The sequence below is a fragment of the Daphnia pulicaria genome, chromosome 6 (genome assembly GCF_021234035.1).
Source record: "Daphnia pulicaria isolate SC F1-1A chromosome 6, SC_F0-13Bv2, whole genome shotgun sequence".
Classification (NCBI taxonomy): domain Eukaryota; kingdom Metazoa; phylum Arthropoda; class Branchiopoda; order Diplostraca; family Daphniidae; genus Daphnia; species Daphnia pulicaria.
In genome coordinates, this window is record NC_060918.1 from 4,871,774 (window position 1) to 4,886,983 (window position 15,210).

Consider the following 15,210-nt stretch of genomic DNA (forward strand, 5'->3'; position numbering starts at 1 on the left):
TAGGAATTAATTTAATTATTGTTTGTGAGGTACCTATCCGGGAAAGAATTGGAAATATGAAAGTTTCGTTCTCTTCGAAATGCGCGATTTGAAATAAAAATAAAAAGCTTGCCATTCAATTTATACAGATAAAGCTTTTCGTGCAAAGATCATTTGGAACCATTTTCAAACCAATTGAGATGCTATCAGACGTTGCTGGTTGCGCGTTTGCGCTACTTTAGGCTTTCGCCCCTTTTCCGTCTTTATTATAATTAAATCGCTGAACGTTGAGGAAGGGATTTTAATTTGCGATTTCGAATTTCTTTTTTCGCCGAATCCCCATTCATGTATGTTATAAATATGTAATTAATTAAAGAAAAAATAACATGCATGTAATGTGCACATAAATAAAACGAGATTCCTGGCCTTTTTATATAGCCGCTAGAGCGTGTTGCACACGTGTAATCGGTCAATCAGATAATCGTGAATTGCTGAGGCAAGGCAAGACTTGCGTTTCCCAATTGAATATTCTGTCGTCTGCTTGCCGGACGTAAAAGTCATCGCTTGATAACTTCTTGGATTTTCTTCTTTTTCAATCAGTAAAATACCTCAGGTTATTTCTGATTTTCAGTGTCTATAATATTGTATTTATTTGATTTATATTAGATATGACTGAGAGAAAGGGGCGATTCAAGGTTGATTTTCTTCTGGATCTTGAGAGAGTGATTCAAGAAAAATGGGAAAATGACAAGATATTTGAAGAAGATGCACCTGAAGATGAAACTGCTGAAAAATTCTTTGTTAACTTTCCATATCCTTACATGAACGGGCTGTTGCATTTAGGACATACTTTTACACTAATGAAGTGTGATCTAGCTGTGGGCTATCAGCGATTGAAGGGGAAAAAATGTTTGTATCCATTTGGATTTCATTGCACAGGAATGCCAATTAAGGTAAACTTAAAATCTATTGAAATCACAAATCAAGTTGTTTAATGAAATTTTTTCAGGCATGTGCAGATAAACTGAAACGAGAGATGGAACAGTTTGGATTCCCACCAAAGTTTCCGAAACATGTGGAAGAAGTAGTAGAGGAAGTTCAGGATAATTCAATTCCTAAGGATAAATCCAAGGGTATCTTCCTTATTATAAATGTGTGTAAATTAGTAGTTAATAATGACTCAATTATTTATTTTTGTCATAGGCAAAAAAAGCAAGGCTGTTGCTAAATCAGGCACAGCCAAATACCAATGGCAAATTATGCAAAGTCTTGGCTTAAATGATGAGGAAATCAAGCCCTTCGCTAATGCAGAATACTGGCTTAAATTTTTCCCTCCGTTAGCTAAAAGAGATTTGATGAAGTTAGGCTTGCACGTGAGTTCCTTCAATTCCAGTGTTTAAATTGTTGATTAAATCGGTATTTTTCTTAGGTTGATTGGCGACGGTCGTTTATTACGACAGACGTAAATCCTTTTTACGATAGCTTTGTTCGTTGGCAGTTTTTGCGTTTAAAAGATCGTGGTCACATCCAGTTTGGTGAAAGGTACACCATTTTTTCACCCAAGGACGACCAACCGTGTATGGATCACGACCGGGCATCGGGAGAAGGTGTTGGTCCTATGGAGTACACACTTATCAAAATGAAAGTGTTGGATCCATTACCCAGTGTCTTGCAGTAAGTTGCTAACAATGATTGCCTTCCTTCTATTTTATATGTATCTAATTGGTATTTTCATTTTCAGGCCTTTTAATAAGAAATCCATTTATTTGGTAGCTGCTACTCTTCGACCGGAAACAATGTATGGTCAAACCAATTGCTGGTTGCGACCTGACATGGATTATATTGTCTTTGAAACAAAATCCAATGAGATTTTTGTTTGCACCTACCGAGCAGCTTTGAACATGTCGTTCCAGAAAATGACAGCTGACGTGGGAAAAGTTGTGGTTTTAGCCACAATCAAGGGCGAAGTAAGTCTAACGTTATATTGTTGTTTTCACCATTACATTTGTTATATCTTACCCCTTTTATATAGCAAATACTGGGTGCGGCACTACAGTCTCCCTTGGCTAGTTTCTCTCCGATTTACACTTTGCCTATGTTGACAATCAAAGAAGATAAAGGAACTGGTATTGTAACCAGTGTTCCTTCTGATTCTCCAGATGATTATGCGGCTCTGCGGGACTTAAAAAACAAAGCTCCCTTAAGGTATTTACAAGTATCCTGTACGTCTTTCTTCCACGTTTTTCTAAACATTTTTCGGATTTTTAAAATTATTTGCAGAGAAAAATACGGAATCAAGGATGAAATGGTTTTACCATTTGAGCCTGTTCCAATTGTAGAAGTTCCTGAACTGGGGAATCTGAGTGCAGTTTATGCATGCGATCGCTTCAAAATCCAGAGTCAAAATGACAGAGATAAACTCCAAGAGGCTAAAGAACTTGTTTATTTGAAAGGTATAATAATTTTCATTAACGAAAGTTAGAAATAGATCTAATTTTGAGTTTTAGGGTTCTACGATGGCGTTCTCCTTGTTGGACCTCATCAGGGCAAGAAAGTGCAAGATGTCAAAAAAGTGATTCAGAAGGAAATGATTGAAGCAGCGCAAGCAGTTGTTTACATGGAACCAGAGAAAACGATCATTTCAAGGTGTGTAATGTTCTTTCACATATTTATTCTGTCGTGTTATATTAATGCAAAATATTGGACATATAGATCAGGTGACGAGTGCGTGGTTGCTCTCTGTGACCAATGGTATCTCGATTACGGAAAGGGAGTTTGGAGGGAACGCACTACAGAAGCTTTGGCGAAAACTGAAACCTATCACGACGAAGTTCGTAAAAACTTTACTGCCACCCTAGATTGGCTTAAAGAGCATGCGTGCTCGCGAACTTATGGTCTTGGCTCGAAGTTGCCTTGGGATGAAAAATGGCTGATAGAATCGCTTTCAGATTCCACCATTTATATGGCGTACTATACGGTCGCGCATTTGTTGCAAGGAAATACTTTTGATGGAAGAGGTACATTATCAAATATCTATAAACATCCCACCTTTGTTAAAACATTTTTTTATTTCGTAATGATGTTACATTTCAGGAGAAAACGCCTTGGGGATCAAAGCCGATCAAATGACACCTGAGGTCTGGGATTTCATTTTCTTCAAAGAAGCATCCCCACCCAAGACTACGATTCCTCAAGAGAAATTGAGTACTTTGAAGAAAGAATTCAATTTTTGGTATCCTGTAGACTTGCGCGTATCAGGCAAGGACTTGGTTCCCAACCATTTGACCTATTTTCTATACAACCATGTTGCCATCTGGCCAAACGAACCCAACAGGTAATCAACAATATGCTGGAAAAAATAAGTAAACCAATATAAATGTTTGTTGTTTTACAAATTTTATATTCCAGGTGGCCTCAAGCCATTCGAGCCAATGGTCACTTGCTGCTCAATTCTGAAAAAATGTCAAAATCAACAGGCAACTTCTTGACTCTTTCTGACGCTATTGATAAGTTTAGCGCTGACGGTATGAGGTTAGCCTTGGCTGATTCGGGTGATTCTGTGGAAGACGCAAACTTCGTTGAAGCAATGGCAGACGCTGGTATTTTGAGGTAGCGTTATATTATATTGCAATTAGAATTAACGTACGAGTTGACCCTTTTTTATTTGTACAGGTTGTATACCTTGATTGATTGGGTTAAAGAATGCCTTGCAACAGTGGATCAACTTAGAGATTCGGATTACACGTTTAACGATCAAGTTTTTGATAATGAAATGAATCTCAAAATCGTTGAGACAAATCAGAATTACGATCGCATGCTCTTTAAAGGTACTTAGTTGTTAGTTGTTAGTAAATGGAGCCGAAGTTATAATTCTAAAAAATCTAAATTTTCTTTTTAATTTATTCAGAGGCTCTCCGAACTGGGTTCTTTGAATACCAAGCCATCCGTGACACCTATAGAGAAATAAGCATGGGCAACGTTCATAAAAAACTAATTTTGAAGTATATCGAAACTCAAGCTGTTATTCTCTCCCCGATTTGTCCGCACGTCGCGGAACATATTTGGGAACTGCTTGGTCATAAAGAAAGCATATTGAAATCTCGGTGGCCGACAGTTCCTGAATACGACAGCGTTCTCATCAGCGCGGGCGCTTATTTAGACCAGGCTGCTCACGAATTCCGCTTGCGACTGAAAGCATACTTGGCATCACTTACGTCGAAAGGCGCTAAAAAAGCCGTCAATTTACCAACTGGAAAACCCACCCACGGAACTATCTGGATAGCCAAAAGCTACCCTACTTGGCAATCAATTATTCTGACTCTGCTTCAAGAAAGATTTAACGTAAAAAAAAGCTGGAATTATAACTTGCGTGTGTGTTTCTCATTTCACTATTTTCGTTTTGATTTCAGAAAGACGGAGTTATGCCTGACAACAAATGGCTGTCAACTGAACTAAGCTCGAAACCAGAATTGAAAAAATCTCTAAAGAAAGTAATGCCTTTTGTTCAAGTGGCGAAAGAAAAAGTTGCCAAGCACGGCATTCGTGCCCTCAATCTAACCATGGATTTCGACGAAGTAGAAGTAATTACGAAGAACATAGAGTATCTCACCGCAACGTTAGACGTAAGTTAACATAGGAAACGAAATATGTGTGCATATGATTGTATATTTTATTCATTTGAATGCGGGACTGGGTATGAGCAGTTAGAGGGTTTGAACGTCCTTTATTCTGATGATTCAACGGCTGATGAGAAGATTAAAGAAGACTGCGTTCCTGGCACCCCTCATATTACTTTCCGTCACCAACCTGGAGTTTCCATCAACTTCGTCAATCCTCAACCTCTTTCTGGTTTGTTTGAAGTAAAACTGACAGTAATGCAGGGTGATACTCCGGCAAAATTAGTCAGTCGTTTGGTTAAACATCATAAACAAATTAAAGGTATTTTGGCAGTAACAAATAGAAATAAAAATAATCAATACAATTTTACAACTTACTCTGTATTTTAGATCCCAAACGCGTTAGCCTTTGGCGCTTCCAAGACCCTATTCTTGGCCCTAGAAAAATTCCTACGAGTGACGATTTAGAAAGAGGAAAGGTTCAGCTGACTGAAGCAAGTACATTCTTCGTGAACGTTGAAAATAACACGGTTGCGGTCGAGGAAAATGGGGTACAAATTGACATTGGGTCAAGTTTGACGTATATTGTTGCATTGTAAATTTCAAGGATTTAAAAATACAACAATTGGGCTCACTTGCGTGCCGTATACGTTTCATCGGGTTGCTCATTGCTGACAGTAGAACTCCAAAGAGAGAAGAACTCCACCGACAATATAACCCCGATATTTTAAATAATGAAATAATGAAATAATAATATTAATTAATTTCTTTGTATTAATTTAAATAAAGGTTTTTTGGTATACGGGTACGGGAGGAACTTTGCACATACGGATGCGGAAGGGTTAGTTCGAAATTTCAGCAATAGGTGACTGTTTACTTTTTCGCCAGTAGATGGTGGGTCGGTCAAATTTAACCAATTCATCACCATTAGATGGCGCTGATCATTTTTTGAACTGCGCGCGTAGAAACTGGTATCTAGGCGTCTAGGCCATGAAGGCATGAAGTGATGTCATGTCGGATTGCTGAGTGGTTGACGAAAATTTACCCCCAGAGCCTAGTGTACATATAATAAGCAAATAAGCAAATTTGTTTGAACTAGTTCAAATTGCTGATGCAAAATCCAATTGGACCTTCTCAAAAAAAAATGGCGACCACGTTGCGACTTGCGAGTGTGTGTCTTAGAGCATAGCCTACTCTATATAGGAAGCCGAAAGGAAGGATATCTCTCGCGTGTTGGAAAAGTGAAGCCTACTTTGCTCACCTTTCCTCCGATTTCGCATCTTCCAAGTGGACCCAGGGGGGCCATCTGGTGAGCAAAATAATGACACGCCCTCCGAAATTTCGAATGTTATGGTTTGGGGGGATTACCCTGTAATTTATGAACGCACCATTAATATGTTGCCGTGAGGGATTTCATGACAATGTTACATGGAACGGTGGACATTATTGTTTAGTGAATGGCCCTTCGTAGCCATTTAACAATCATATCGATAGAAACGTAAACAAATCCGTGTTTTCAAATATCGCCACTAGACGATAAATTGGCTCCCGTGGGTCCACTTAGGGCGGAGCCAAATAAGAGGAAGGGAACCCAAATTGGCTTCCAAAAAAAGGCCAAACCTTTCGGCTTCCTATATAGAGTAGGCTATGCTTAGAGTGTCAGTTGTCGCGTAAACAGACGATACGCTAACTAACATCAACAACTTGTGCCGTAATACCAATGAATGCATAGGTAAACTCGAGTGATTTCGTCTGTAACTTGTCGGTGATGTTCTATTCCGTGTATATGTTGAATAACCTTAATGTTTTTCATCAACTTACAGGAGGAAACGTGAAAGTCGTGCAGCCTACCGTCAACTATTTTGTTCAAACTCATTGTATTCTACTGAATGTGCCATAGAAATGATACAGGTAACAACCAACACTAGCTTTATTACGATTGCCACCACTTTCGGCACTAGGGTTAGATTTAAACACATTCGGCACTGTAAATAACGTTTTCGGCACTGTCAAAAGTACATTCGGCACTGGAAAATACATATTCGGCACTGTAATAAAGACTCAAAATTTACGTATTGATTGTATTGATAGAACAAGAAGTACCACATTTTTATTTAGCCAAATAAGCTTAGCTTAGCTTTTACAAAAGAAATTTACAAATTTATTTTAATCTTCTAGTTCACAGCAACGATCATCGTCAGGGTGGGGTTTGATTTTTTTAAAATTAAAATCAGAGTACAATTTTGCACAAGACAGTAAAAGAGATTCAGAAGAAATTACGTTTTTCCTGTGATCTTCCCATAATTTAAAAAGTTTTTCATTGAGGGCCGTGTACGTCTTGCGCTCTCTCCTAAGTTTATGGCCTTGAAGGAGCATTTCTTTATACATCTCTGAAATTTCAAACTTGCGCCAAACTTGCGCTCTTGGACGAGATCAATAAGAAAGGTTGAACATCTTCAAAGAAGAAATAAAAATATAGTATGATGTAATATAAATACTATAATATAAATAGGTATGATGTAAAGTCAGCTGGACATCAGCTTTGACAGTGCCGAAACGTCTTTTATCTCGAGAACAATGTAACAGAGGAATGGCAGCATATGCAACGGTGCCGAATCATCCAATCTTAGTGCCGAATGCGTAATAGTCATCTTCACATATCAGTGCCGAATGTGTCTAACTCAGTGCCGAATTTGTCTTTTTTCATTTAAGCAAATTATTGGTGCCGAAACGTCTGGACACCTTTATTACATGCTGAAACATAGATTCTTCTCATGTTTTATTAGGATTTACCTTAATTATTGGCTGTTTCTTTTGGATTTGCTAGATCACCAACCCCAGCATTGACCAATCTCTCATTCCATCCTCTAGAGAACCTTAGGTAACTGATTGGTGGGCAGTCTTATATATATTTTAAAAGGATTGATCTGCACTTATGTCTATCTAATGTTTAAGAGACAATTTCGAGTGTGTACTGATGATAAATGTTTAATTATTCTTTTAGATCATTGACATCAAGAACATTGATGGCACCAATTATAAATAAGGTGACTTATTTTTTTGTAATTTACAGGTTTCAAATTACAGGTTTCTAAATTGAAATGACAGACTTTATGAGAACTTGTATGTCATTTCAAGAAAAAGGACAGGATTATGCAGTCAATATGATTCATTAACTCCTGAGCAGAGCCTGAGCATCTGTACATTTTGCCAAGATGTCGTCTCTTTTTCCTGTACCGTCTATACGTTTTGTAAGAAACACTTCAGAACAAATCAGGTAAATATGTGCAACTTTTTAACTGTTAGACTTAGTTAGTTGGTGACTATGTCTTAACTTGCCTCTGTTGTAGAACTTAAGTTGTTTTCCTTGGAAAAGCTTGCTAGCTGTAGGTTCCTTTGCAAAATTTATTCCGAAGGATTGTATAGTTAACTTTAACTTCTGTATTTTTGTTTCAAAAATAGCTATCAGTATCAGATATTGTTTTCAGAATAATTGGTTTAACTAAAACCACATAGAGTGTCATTAATTTGTCTTTTCATTGACAGCATTTCCATTGATGTTGAACATTAATTCATTTCATTTCGGTTATAGGTTTATCGTGTATGTTCGCGTAGTTGCTGTCCGCTGTGGTACGTTGTTGCGCGCAGCCTATGCCTTAGAAAGATCTTTCTGCATCAAATTCAATTGGCCGTTCCTTGGTGCTGGTGTCGTGTTACCGAAGTTGCATCATTTTTATGTTAAATTGTCATCGTGACTATGCAGTTTACCGTTTATAAGTTAAGAAGCAACAAAAACAAATATGGGATGCTTATGTCAAACAAATAATAAATATGTTTTCGGGGATGGGAAAGGATTAAGGAAAGTGGAGATGTTGGAGTGGGGATATTTCGAGTTTGGATAAAAAACAGTTAATTTTTAACCCTACAAACATATCCCTACCAATTAATCTCCAAACCCACCAAACCTATACCTTCCAATTCTTCAGACCCCAGCACAATCATACACCTACCAACCCTCAAATTTATACCCTAAACCACATAAACCAATGTTAAACACTAGATCTGTAATAAATAAAAAAAATTTCATTAAATTAGCTTTTTATTTTTCTGTCATGTACAAAAATTAATAATTCAATAAACAGAGGATCCGGTTCAATGCATTTTTCTTCTGTACGAGTTTAAACGCAACCCGTCACCACCGCTGCGGCAATGAGACAAAATGCGATGTTTTAGTTTTGCGGAAATCTGCGTCAGTCAAGTTATAAATTTTTCAAACTCAAAACTTCTGTCGAATTTTGCATCTAGTCTACTGGTGCAAATGCCAAACAGCGATCCTTGTGTTTGGTAGTTAAGAAGATGTTGTTTAAAAAACAAACAATGGTGAGTTTTTTTGGCTACTCAGAACACCCCATTGTTTGTTTTTTTTTTGTTTTAAACAACCATTTTCTTAACTACCAAACACCCAATCGCGATTTGCACTAAGACTAGACGCAAAATGCTACGCGAGTTGTTGAATTAGAAAAATTTGTGTCTTGAATGATGTAGATTTCCGCAAAAAATAAACCATGGCTTTTTGTTTCATTGGGTAGTGGGTTGCTTTGTTTTAACTCGCACATGCAATTGTAGGTTTTGTCTACGGCCCCCAGAGATAGTATCTGGACCGAGAAGAAGAGAGAAGTACGAGGCCAGTTTTACTGGGGAGATGTAGTCATACTAGGCTTCCGGGTTAGACTCATGACCCTCCAAAAGTTTTCATTGGATCATGCGCCTTCCAAGTCCCCGTTCGACCAGAGCCCTCCCCTCCTCCTGGTTTCACAGCGGGTGAGTGACCACCGGCGGGCGTTGGTTAGTGGTTAGTTAGGGAAACGGGGCCACAGAAACGAAGGGAGCCCAGATATGCATATGGACTTGTAATTTTGCTAACTACACAATTCATCAGTCTTGAATGACTGCATGCTCTCGTCGGTGTTCAGCAATGGATGAAGTCCACGATAAGTAGCGAAGGATTACCCTGTAAGCAGAAAGAACATTTATTTTGGATGACAATAATTTCAAAAAATTGAAGCAACAGAAAACAATACCTCAAATCAAGAGGGCCCGTTTAAGGAAGTAAAAATGGAGATTCAATGGTGGCAGCCAACGGTTAGCAAACAATGAATCGTATTGACTGCATAATCCTGTCCTTTTTCTTGAAATGACATACAAGTTCTCATAAAGTCTGTCATTTCAATTTAGAAACCTGTAATTTGGAACCTGTAAATTACAAAAAAATAAGTCACCTTATTTATAATTGGTGCCATCAATGTTCTTGATATCCATGATCTAAAAGAATAATTAAACATTTATCAGTACACACTCGAAATTGTCTCTTAAACATTAGATAGACATAAGTGCAGATCAATACTTTTAAAATATATTAGACTGCCCACCAATCAGTTATCCAAGGTTCTCTAGAGGATGGAATTAGAGATTGGTCCATGCTGGGGTTGGTGATCTAGCAAGTCCAAAGAAACAGCCAATAATTAAGGTAAAATTATCCTAATAAAACATGAGAAGAATCTATGTTTCAGCATGTAATAAAGCTAGTGTTGTTAGTTACCTGTATCATTTCTATGGCACATTCAGTAGAATACAATGAGTTTGAACAAAATAGTTGACGGTAGGCTGCACGACTTTCACGTTTCCTCCTCTATAAGTTGATGAAAAACAATAAGGTTATCCAACATGTACACGGAATAGAACACATCACCGACAAGCTACAGACGAAATCACTCGAATTTACCCATGAATTCCTTGGTAATTTTCGAAGAAAAGATAGCTTAAGTTTTGACAGCAAACCGCCATAAGCGATAAGCCCATAACTGACACAATCAACACGCCATCTGTTTGACACGTTTCAAAACTCAGTTTTTGAAGGACTGGTCTTAAAATACAAATAAAAACTTAATGTAGCATTTAAGATAGAATAAACATGAGATAAGCCAGATAGATTACGTACCGTTGGACGAGGAACAATCTTGTATACGCCGTTGTACTTGAGTGTTGATTACCGCTGTAATAGACCGATATGAGAGATGGCGAACCTGGAATGGAAAAATTTTGGCATTTTAATAAAAATAGGGAATAAATTTAAGCCATAAATAGTTCCAATGGAATTTTACCCGGTAAAATATCTGTTGTCCCTTCCGGCAAGAATATAGCGTCCGAATTTCGGTTAATTGTGGTGATGTTGGAGTCCGATGCTTTGCAAGCGTTCAAACAAATAATGGCAAATTAGTGACACTAAACGGGCGAATTAAGTTCGTAATCCGTGTCTGACCATTTCGGCAGCTGTATTAAACTGGAGATCACTTTTAAAGATAGGGCAGCTGTTGCTGCTTCTTCTTCACTTACGTATATTGGTTCAAAGGGCATCAGATTGACGATTACTTGAATATGGGCGGCGAACCCAAGCATTTGGCATCATCCATCTTTTATTTCTTTTTTGTGTAGTCTCTCAAGTATTGATTCCCCACCTGGTCTATGATTTGAAATCAAACTTAAGTTATCATGAAATTTTGAATGTGATGGCTGGTTATCTTCTTCTTGGTTTACCTCAATTACTGACATCAACGCCTTGAGCCCTTGATGATTATAGTCATGATTGAACGCCTGGATATTATCGAGTCGTCTTTCCTGATTTTTACTCAGCTTACCAACGTGGTTGTTGGTATTACTTGCGCCGAAGTAGTTTTCAACTTTTTAAAAGACTTCTCGAAGTGCTGCTTGTCATCGTGCTGGTTGTAGAAAGGGTGCCCGACGTGGAACCAACACTGATTGTGAGACAAACAAATAAAAACAAATATTTGACCAAGTCTGATGAATAAAGTAAGCCATAACAACATGAAAAATTTGAATCTTGATCTAATAAATATTTCAATCAATTTTATCTCAAATTTTATACTATTTTCTTTAAGTCTTAATCGTCTTAATTTAAAAAATAAAAATTATTTAACGAAATTTAAAAATGTGCTAAATAAATTAAACTTAAAATCCAAACGTGATTGATCAATTGGAAGGGCTTGCGTGTAGCTTGAATCTTGATGTAGCTTCTATTCAGCAGCTATCTTTTGTCGCGTCAAAATGAGTTTCTAGGTCAGCAAACAATCAAAACTATGTTTATTTCAACTCCTAAACAGAAAAGAAATCAAATTTTAATAGAAAAACACGGCAAAATAGAAATCTGCGTTGGAAAAAATATTTTGCATGTGCAAAGTTTTGAACCACTGACATGATTGTAAGGTGACGACGCATCTCGCATCTTTTATTCAAAACAAAAGAAATTATTGAAAATATTAACAAAACGTTATCGGATGGGTCTGTTGAGGAATAGTCTGCATGCAACGGTTCAGGCTTTGATGAGGACCTATAACCCCTAACCTATACCTTAACCTAACACCCTATCCTAAACTAACAGCAGCAGCCGACCTCTCCCAAAGCCGTGACCGTGAGTTCCGAACCAGTATCTGCCACCCTGGCGACCAGATCCGACAACGTAGGCGCCGACGCCTTAACCATTAGGCTATCGGCGCCCAAAGTTATCTTATTTTTGAAGCTAGTATTTTTTAAAACTTTATCTCACTATTTCTTAAACCTCACTATTCTTAAACTTTAACTCTAATCATACTATTTTACTTAAGCCTTCATTTAAAAAATCGAAATTATTCAACGAATTTTAAAAATGCGCTAAATAAATTAAACTTGAAATTACGACGAACTTGATTAATTAATTGGAATTGTGCTTTTGCGCGATTAGGGCTATTGGGTAGCTTCAGCAACTATCTTCTCTCGCACCATAATGAGTTTCTACGTTACGAAACAATTACAACAACGTTTTTTCGAATCTTAAACAGGAAAGAAATCTAAAATAAATTGCAAAATAGAAATCTGAGTTAAACATTTTTTTTTTTCATATTTTAAGTTTTGAACCGCTGACTTTGATTGTTATATGACGACGTATCCCGCATTTGTCGTCTTTTATTCAAAACAAAAGGAAACATTGAAAATTTTAACAAAACGTTGTCGGATTTGGTCTAAGTATGGAACAATCTGCATACAACGGATCGGGTTTCTTATGCCGAAGGTTGCCAAGTAGCAGCTCCAACCCACTTTTAACTTTCAACCCCCCCTGAAGCCTTCGCACCGTGAGTTCCAACCAGTAACAGCCACCCTGGCGACCAAATCAAAGAACGCCGACGCCGATGCCTTATCCACTAACCCATCGGCGTCTATACTATTACTAATTTTTGTAAGCTAGTATTTCTTTCTTTCAATTTTATCTCAATTATACAACTTTCCCCCAAGCCTTAATTTGAAAATCAAAATTATTTTACGCATTTTAATAATGCGCTGATTAAGTTAAAAACTTAAAATCCATAATGAGCGTGATTGATTAATTAATTGGAAGGGCTTGTGTCGTGTGTACTGTGTAGCTTGGTGTAGCTTTCAGTAGCTATCTTTTCTCGCGTCAAAATGAGTTTCTACTTTCTGAAACAATTACAACATAATGTTTTTCATACCCTAAGCGGAAAAGTAATCGATTTGAACAGCAAAATGGAAATCTGTGTTGGAAAAAAGTTTTGCATGTGCAAAGTTTTGAACCACTGACATGATTCTAAGGTGACGACGCATCCCATATTTGCCGTCTTTATTCAAAACGAAAGGAAATATTGAAAATTCTAACAAAACGTTATCGAATTGGGTCTGAGGAACAATCTGCATGCAACGGATCGAGTTTCTTATGCCGAAGGTTGCCAAGTAGCAGTTCAACCCCGCTTTTAACCGCCAACCCCCCCTGAAGCCGTCACCGTGAGTTCCAACCAGTATCAGCCACCCTGGCGACCAGATCCTGATAAACGCCGACGCCGATGCCTTATCCACTAACCCATCGGCGTCTGTAAGTACCTAATTTTTTAAGCTAGTGCTTTTTATCAATTTGATCTCATTTACACTAAAACACAATTCCTTTCAACTTAGTTCTTTTACACATTTTATAATTGAATATTCCTTGACTACCTAAATCAGATACCTAATATGAAAATACAATTTAAGAAAGTTTATCTGTTAGTTTTCGATATCGCAGAATAACATATAACCGAGCCACTCTGAACCTTTTTTTTTGTGGGAGGGGTCATCAATTCCAACATGAAACACCCTTCCCCCATTCCATTTTCTGGGAAACTGCTGATTGCATTCAAAGCTATAAGCACCGTGAATCACAGGATGGATCAAGTTACTTAAATTTGGGTCTTAATTGAGGGAAAACGGAGGAGGGACCAGAAAAAGACAACAAACGTGAATTATTTTTGAACTTAATCCAACACTCTATCAAAACTACTTCTCAACAACTAAATGCTTGGTGAGGCCTGGTTAGCTTTAAAAATACCCGATTTAGAAGCAAATACTACAATTCCTTTCTTCGCGACGCATAGCCGCGAAAAAAAAAAATGTCCACATATTTCTTCTTGTTCCATTTACATTTCGTAGTAGCTCTTCTGCTAATCGAAAGTCAAAATCGGAAACCAGAGATGGAGAGCCATTTCGAGTGGTGAGAACAGGATGACTTAAAGGACTTAAATACTTAAAGATACCAGTCAGGTTTTGATGCATTTATCCGTTAAATGCGAACACAATGAGAAACGGGTGTAAAAACAGAGCTCTTACAGCATCACGAGCGACGTTCAAATAGGCTTCATGCAAGGATTGCTTGGAATCGGCGTAGTTGATAGTAAAACAATGTACTAATGTTATTATGATTCGATTGGATTGGGACTTACGTGGAACATGGTGGAGACGGCGGCGATACGGATCTCGGTGGTCTCAGTGGCATTGAGGATCAGGCGGAGAACAGCAGAAAGGAATTTGTTGCGGTTAACTGCAGCGATGGGCTGCAGAGAGAAGATGACGTGGGGGCAGACGGCGTGAGGAACGGAGCCGCTCCGACGTGAGGAATAAGACGCCCAATGGCAGGGATAAAGTTGGTGTTGGGCGGAGTGCTCAAGGCAACGATCATCTCGGGGTGGGTCTTTGCCAGTCCGTCGTTCCAATTGCCAAAACCGGATGGACTCCTGGATGGACGTCTTCCGGTCAATAGTTGTTGTTGTTCTCATTAAATAGTTGTCAGTATTACAACAAAATTGCCTCTTAAACATTTGATAGGTGTAAGCTCAGATCAATACTTTAAATACCTATTAGACTGCAATAAAGACAAGTGAACTTACACATGAAACCACTGATCAGTGATGATTAGTTACCCAAGGTACTCTAGAAGATGAGAGCTTGGTACATGCCAGGGTTGGTGATCGAGCAAGTCCAATACAAACAGCAGATAATTGTGATGAATCCTAATAAAAAATGAGAAGAATATATGTTTCAGCAATATAAAGCTAGGGTTGATTGTTGCCTGTATAATTTCGATGGCATATTCAGCAGAATACAGTGATTTTGAACAAAATTGTTGATGGTAGGCTGTAGGCCCTACGACTTTCACGTTTCCTCCTGTAAGTTGATGAAAAACATTAAGGTTAAACCATTCAATATATACACGGGATAGAACATCACCGACAAGTTACAGACG

General features: G+C 37.9%; 1 protein-coding gene and 3 long non-coding RNA genes across 12 annotated transcripts; 2 read left to right on the forward strand and 2 right to left on the reverse strand.

Moving 5' to 3' along the window:
- The first annotated feature begins 435 nt into the window (after positions 1 to 435).
- On the forward strand, positions 436 to 5,229 carry LOC124343507 (leucine--tRNA ligase, cytoplasmic-like). Of its 2 annotated transcripts, none has more exons than XM_046796833.1 (17): positions 436 to 578; positions 646 to 932; positions 989 to 1,112; positions 1,183 to 1,352; positions 1,409 to 1,653; positions 1,721 to 1,946; positions 2,012 to 2,184; positions 2,260 to 2,432; positions 2,487 to 2,625; positions 2,692 to 2,996; positions 3,073 to 3,313; positions 3,388 to 3,588; positions 3,652 to 3,806; positions 3,887 to 4,320; positions 4,389 to 4,601; positions 4,683 to 4,917; positions 4,986 to 5,229. In XM_046796833.1, exons 2-17 carry the CDS (start codon positions 648 to 650, stop codon positions 5,192 to 5,194), a joined length of 3,528 nt encoding a protein of 1,175 aa, XP_046652789.1. In that variant the 5' UTR covers positions 436 to 578; positions 646 to 647; the 3' UTR covers positions 5,195 to 5,229. The 2 variants fall into 2 exon arrangements, with proteins under 2 accessions (XP_046652789.1, XP_046652790.1); XM_046796834.1 differs by having other exon boundaries at positions 458 to 592.
- Positions 5,230 to 5,918: 689 nt separating this feature from the next.
- LOC124343511 lies at positions 5,919 to 8,042 on the forward strand. Of its 2 annotated transcripts, XR_006919280.1 has the most exons (5): positions 5,919 to 6,327; positions 6,419 to 6,506; positions 7,382 to 7,476; positions 7,600 to 7,642; positions 7,704 to 8,042. It is a non-coding gene; the product is annotated as an uncharacterized LOC124343511 (long non-coding RNA). The 2 variants fall into 2 exon arrangements; XR_006919279.1 differs by lacking the exon at positions 7,600 to 7,642 and having other exon boundaries at positions 7,669 to 8,042.
- A 1,373-nt stretch (positions 8,043 to 9,415) lies between these two features.
- Positions 9,416 to 11,328, reverse strand: LOC124343508. 7 transcript variants are annotated; one of them, XR_006919274.1, is made up of 10 exons: positions 11,190 to 11,328; positions 10,989 to 11,115; positions 10,757 to 10,837; positions 10,594 to 10,678; positions 10,378 to 10,518; positions 10,195 to 10,284; positions 10,000 to 10,089; positions 9,875 to 9,917; positions 9,677 to 9,813; positions 9,416 to 9,606 (listed from the first exon to the last, which is right to left on the reverse strand). It is a non-coding gene; the product is annotated as an uncharacterized LOC124343508 (long non-coding RNA). The 7 variants fall into 7 exon arrangements; XR_006919272.1 differs by having other exon boundaries at positions 10,757 to 10,909; XR_006919273.1 differs by having other exon boundaries at positions 10,757 to 11,110.
- A 191-nt stretch (positions 11,329 to 11,519) lies between these two features.
- LOC124343510 lies at positions 11,520 to 14,973 on the reverse strand. Its single transcript, XR_006919278.1, has 3 exons — positions 14,855 to 14,973; positions 14,411 to 14,776; positions 11,520 to 11,765 (listed from the first exon to the last, which is right to left on the reverse strand). It is a non-coding gene; the product is annotated as an uncharacterized LOC124343510 (long non-coding RNA).
- Positions 14,974 to 15,210: the final 237 nt, after the last annotated feature.

Bases quoted from the DNA above. Each gene is read 5' to 3' on its own strand.
- LOC124343507 (XM_046796833.1), top strand. From the start codon at position 648: ATGACTGAGAGAAAGGGGCGATTCAAGGTTGATTTTCTTCTGGATCTT. The intron at 1,947-2,011 runs GTAAGTCTAACG...CCTTTTATATAG, and splicing joins TAGCCACAATCAAGGGCGAA to CAAATACTGGGTGCGGCACT. The intron at 2,185-2,259 runs GTATTTACAAGT...AATTATTTGCAG, and splicing joins AAAAACAAAGCTCCCTTAAG to AGAAAAATACGGAATCAAGG.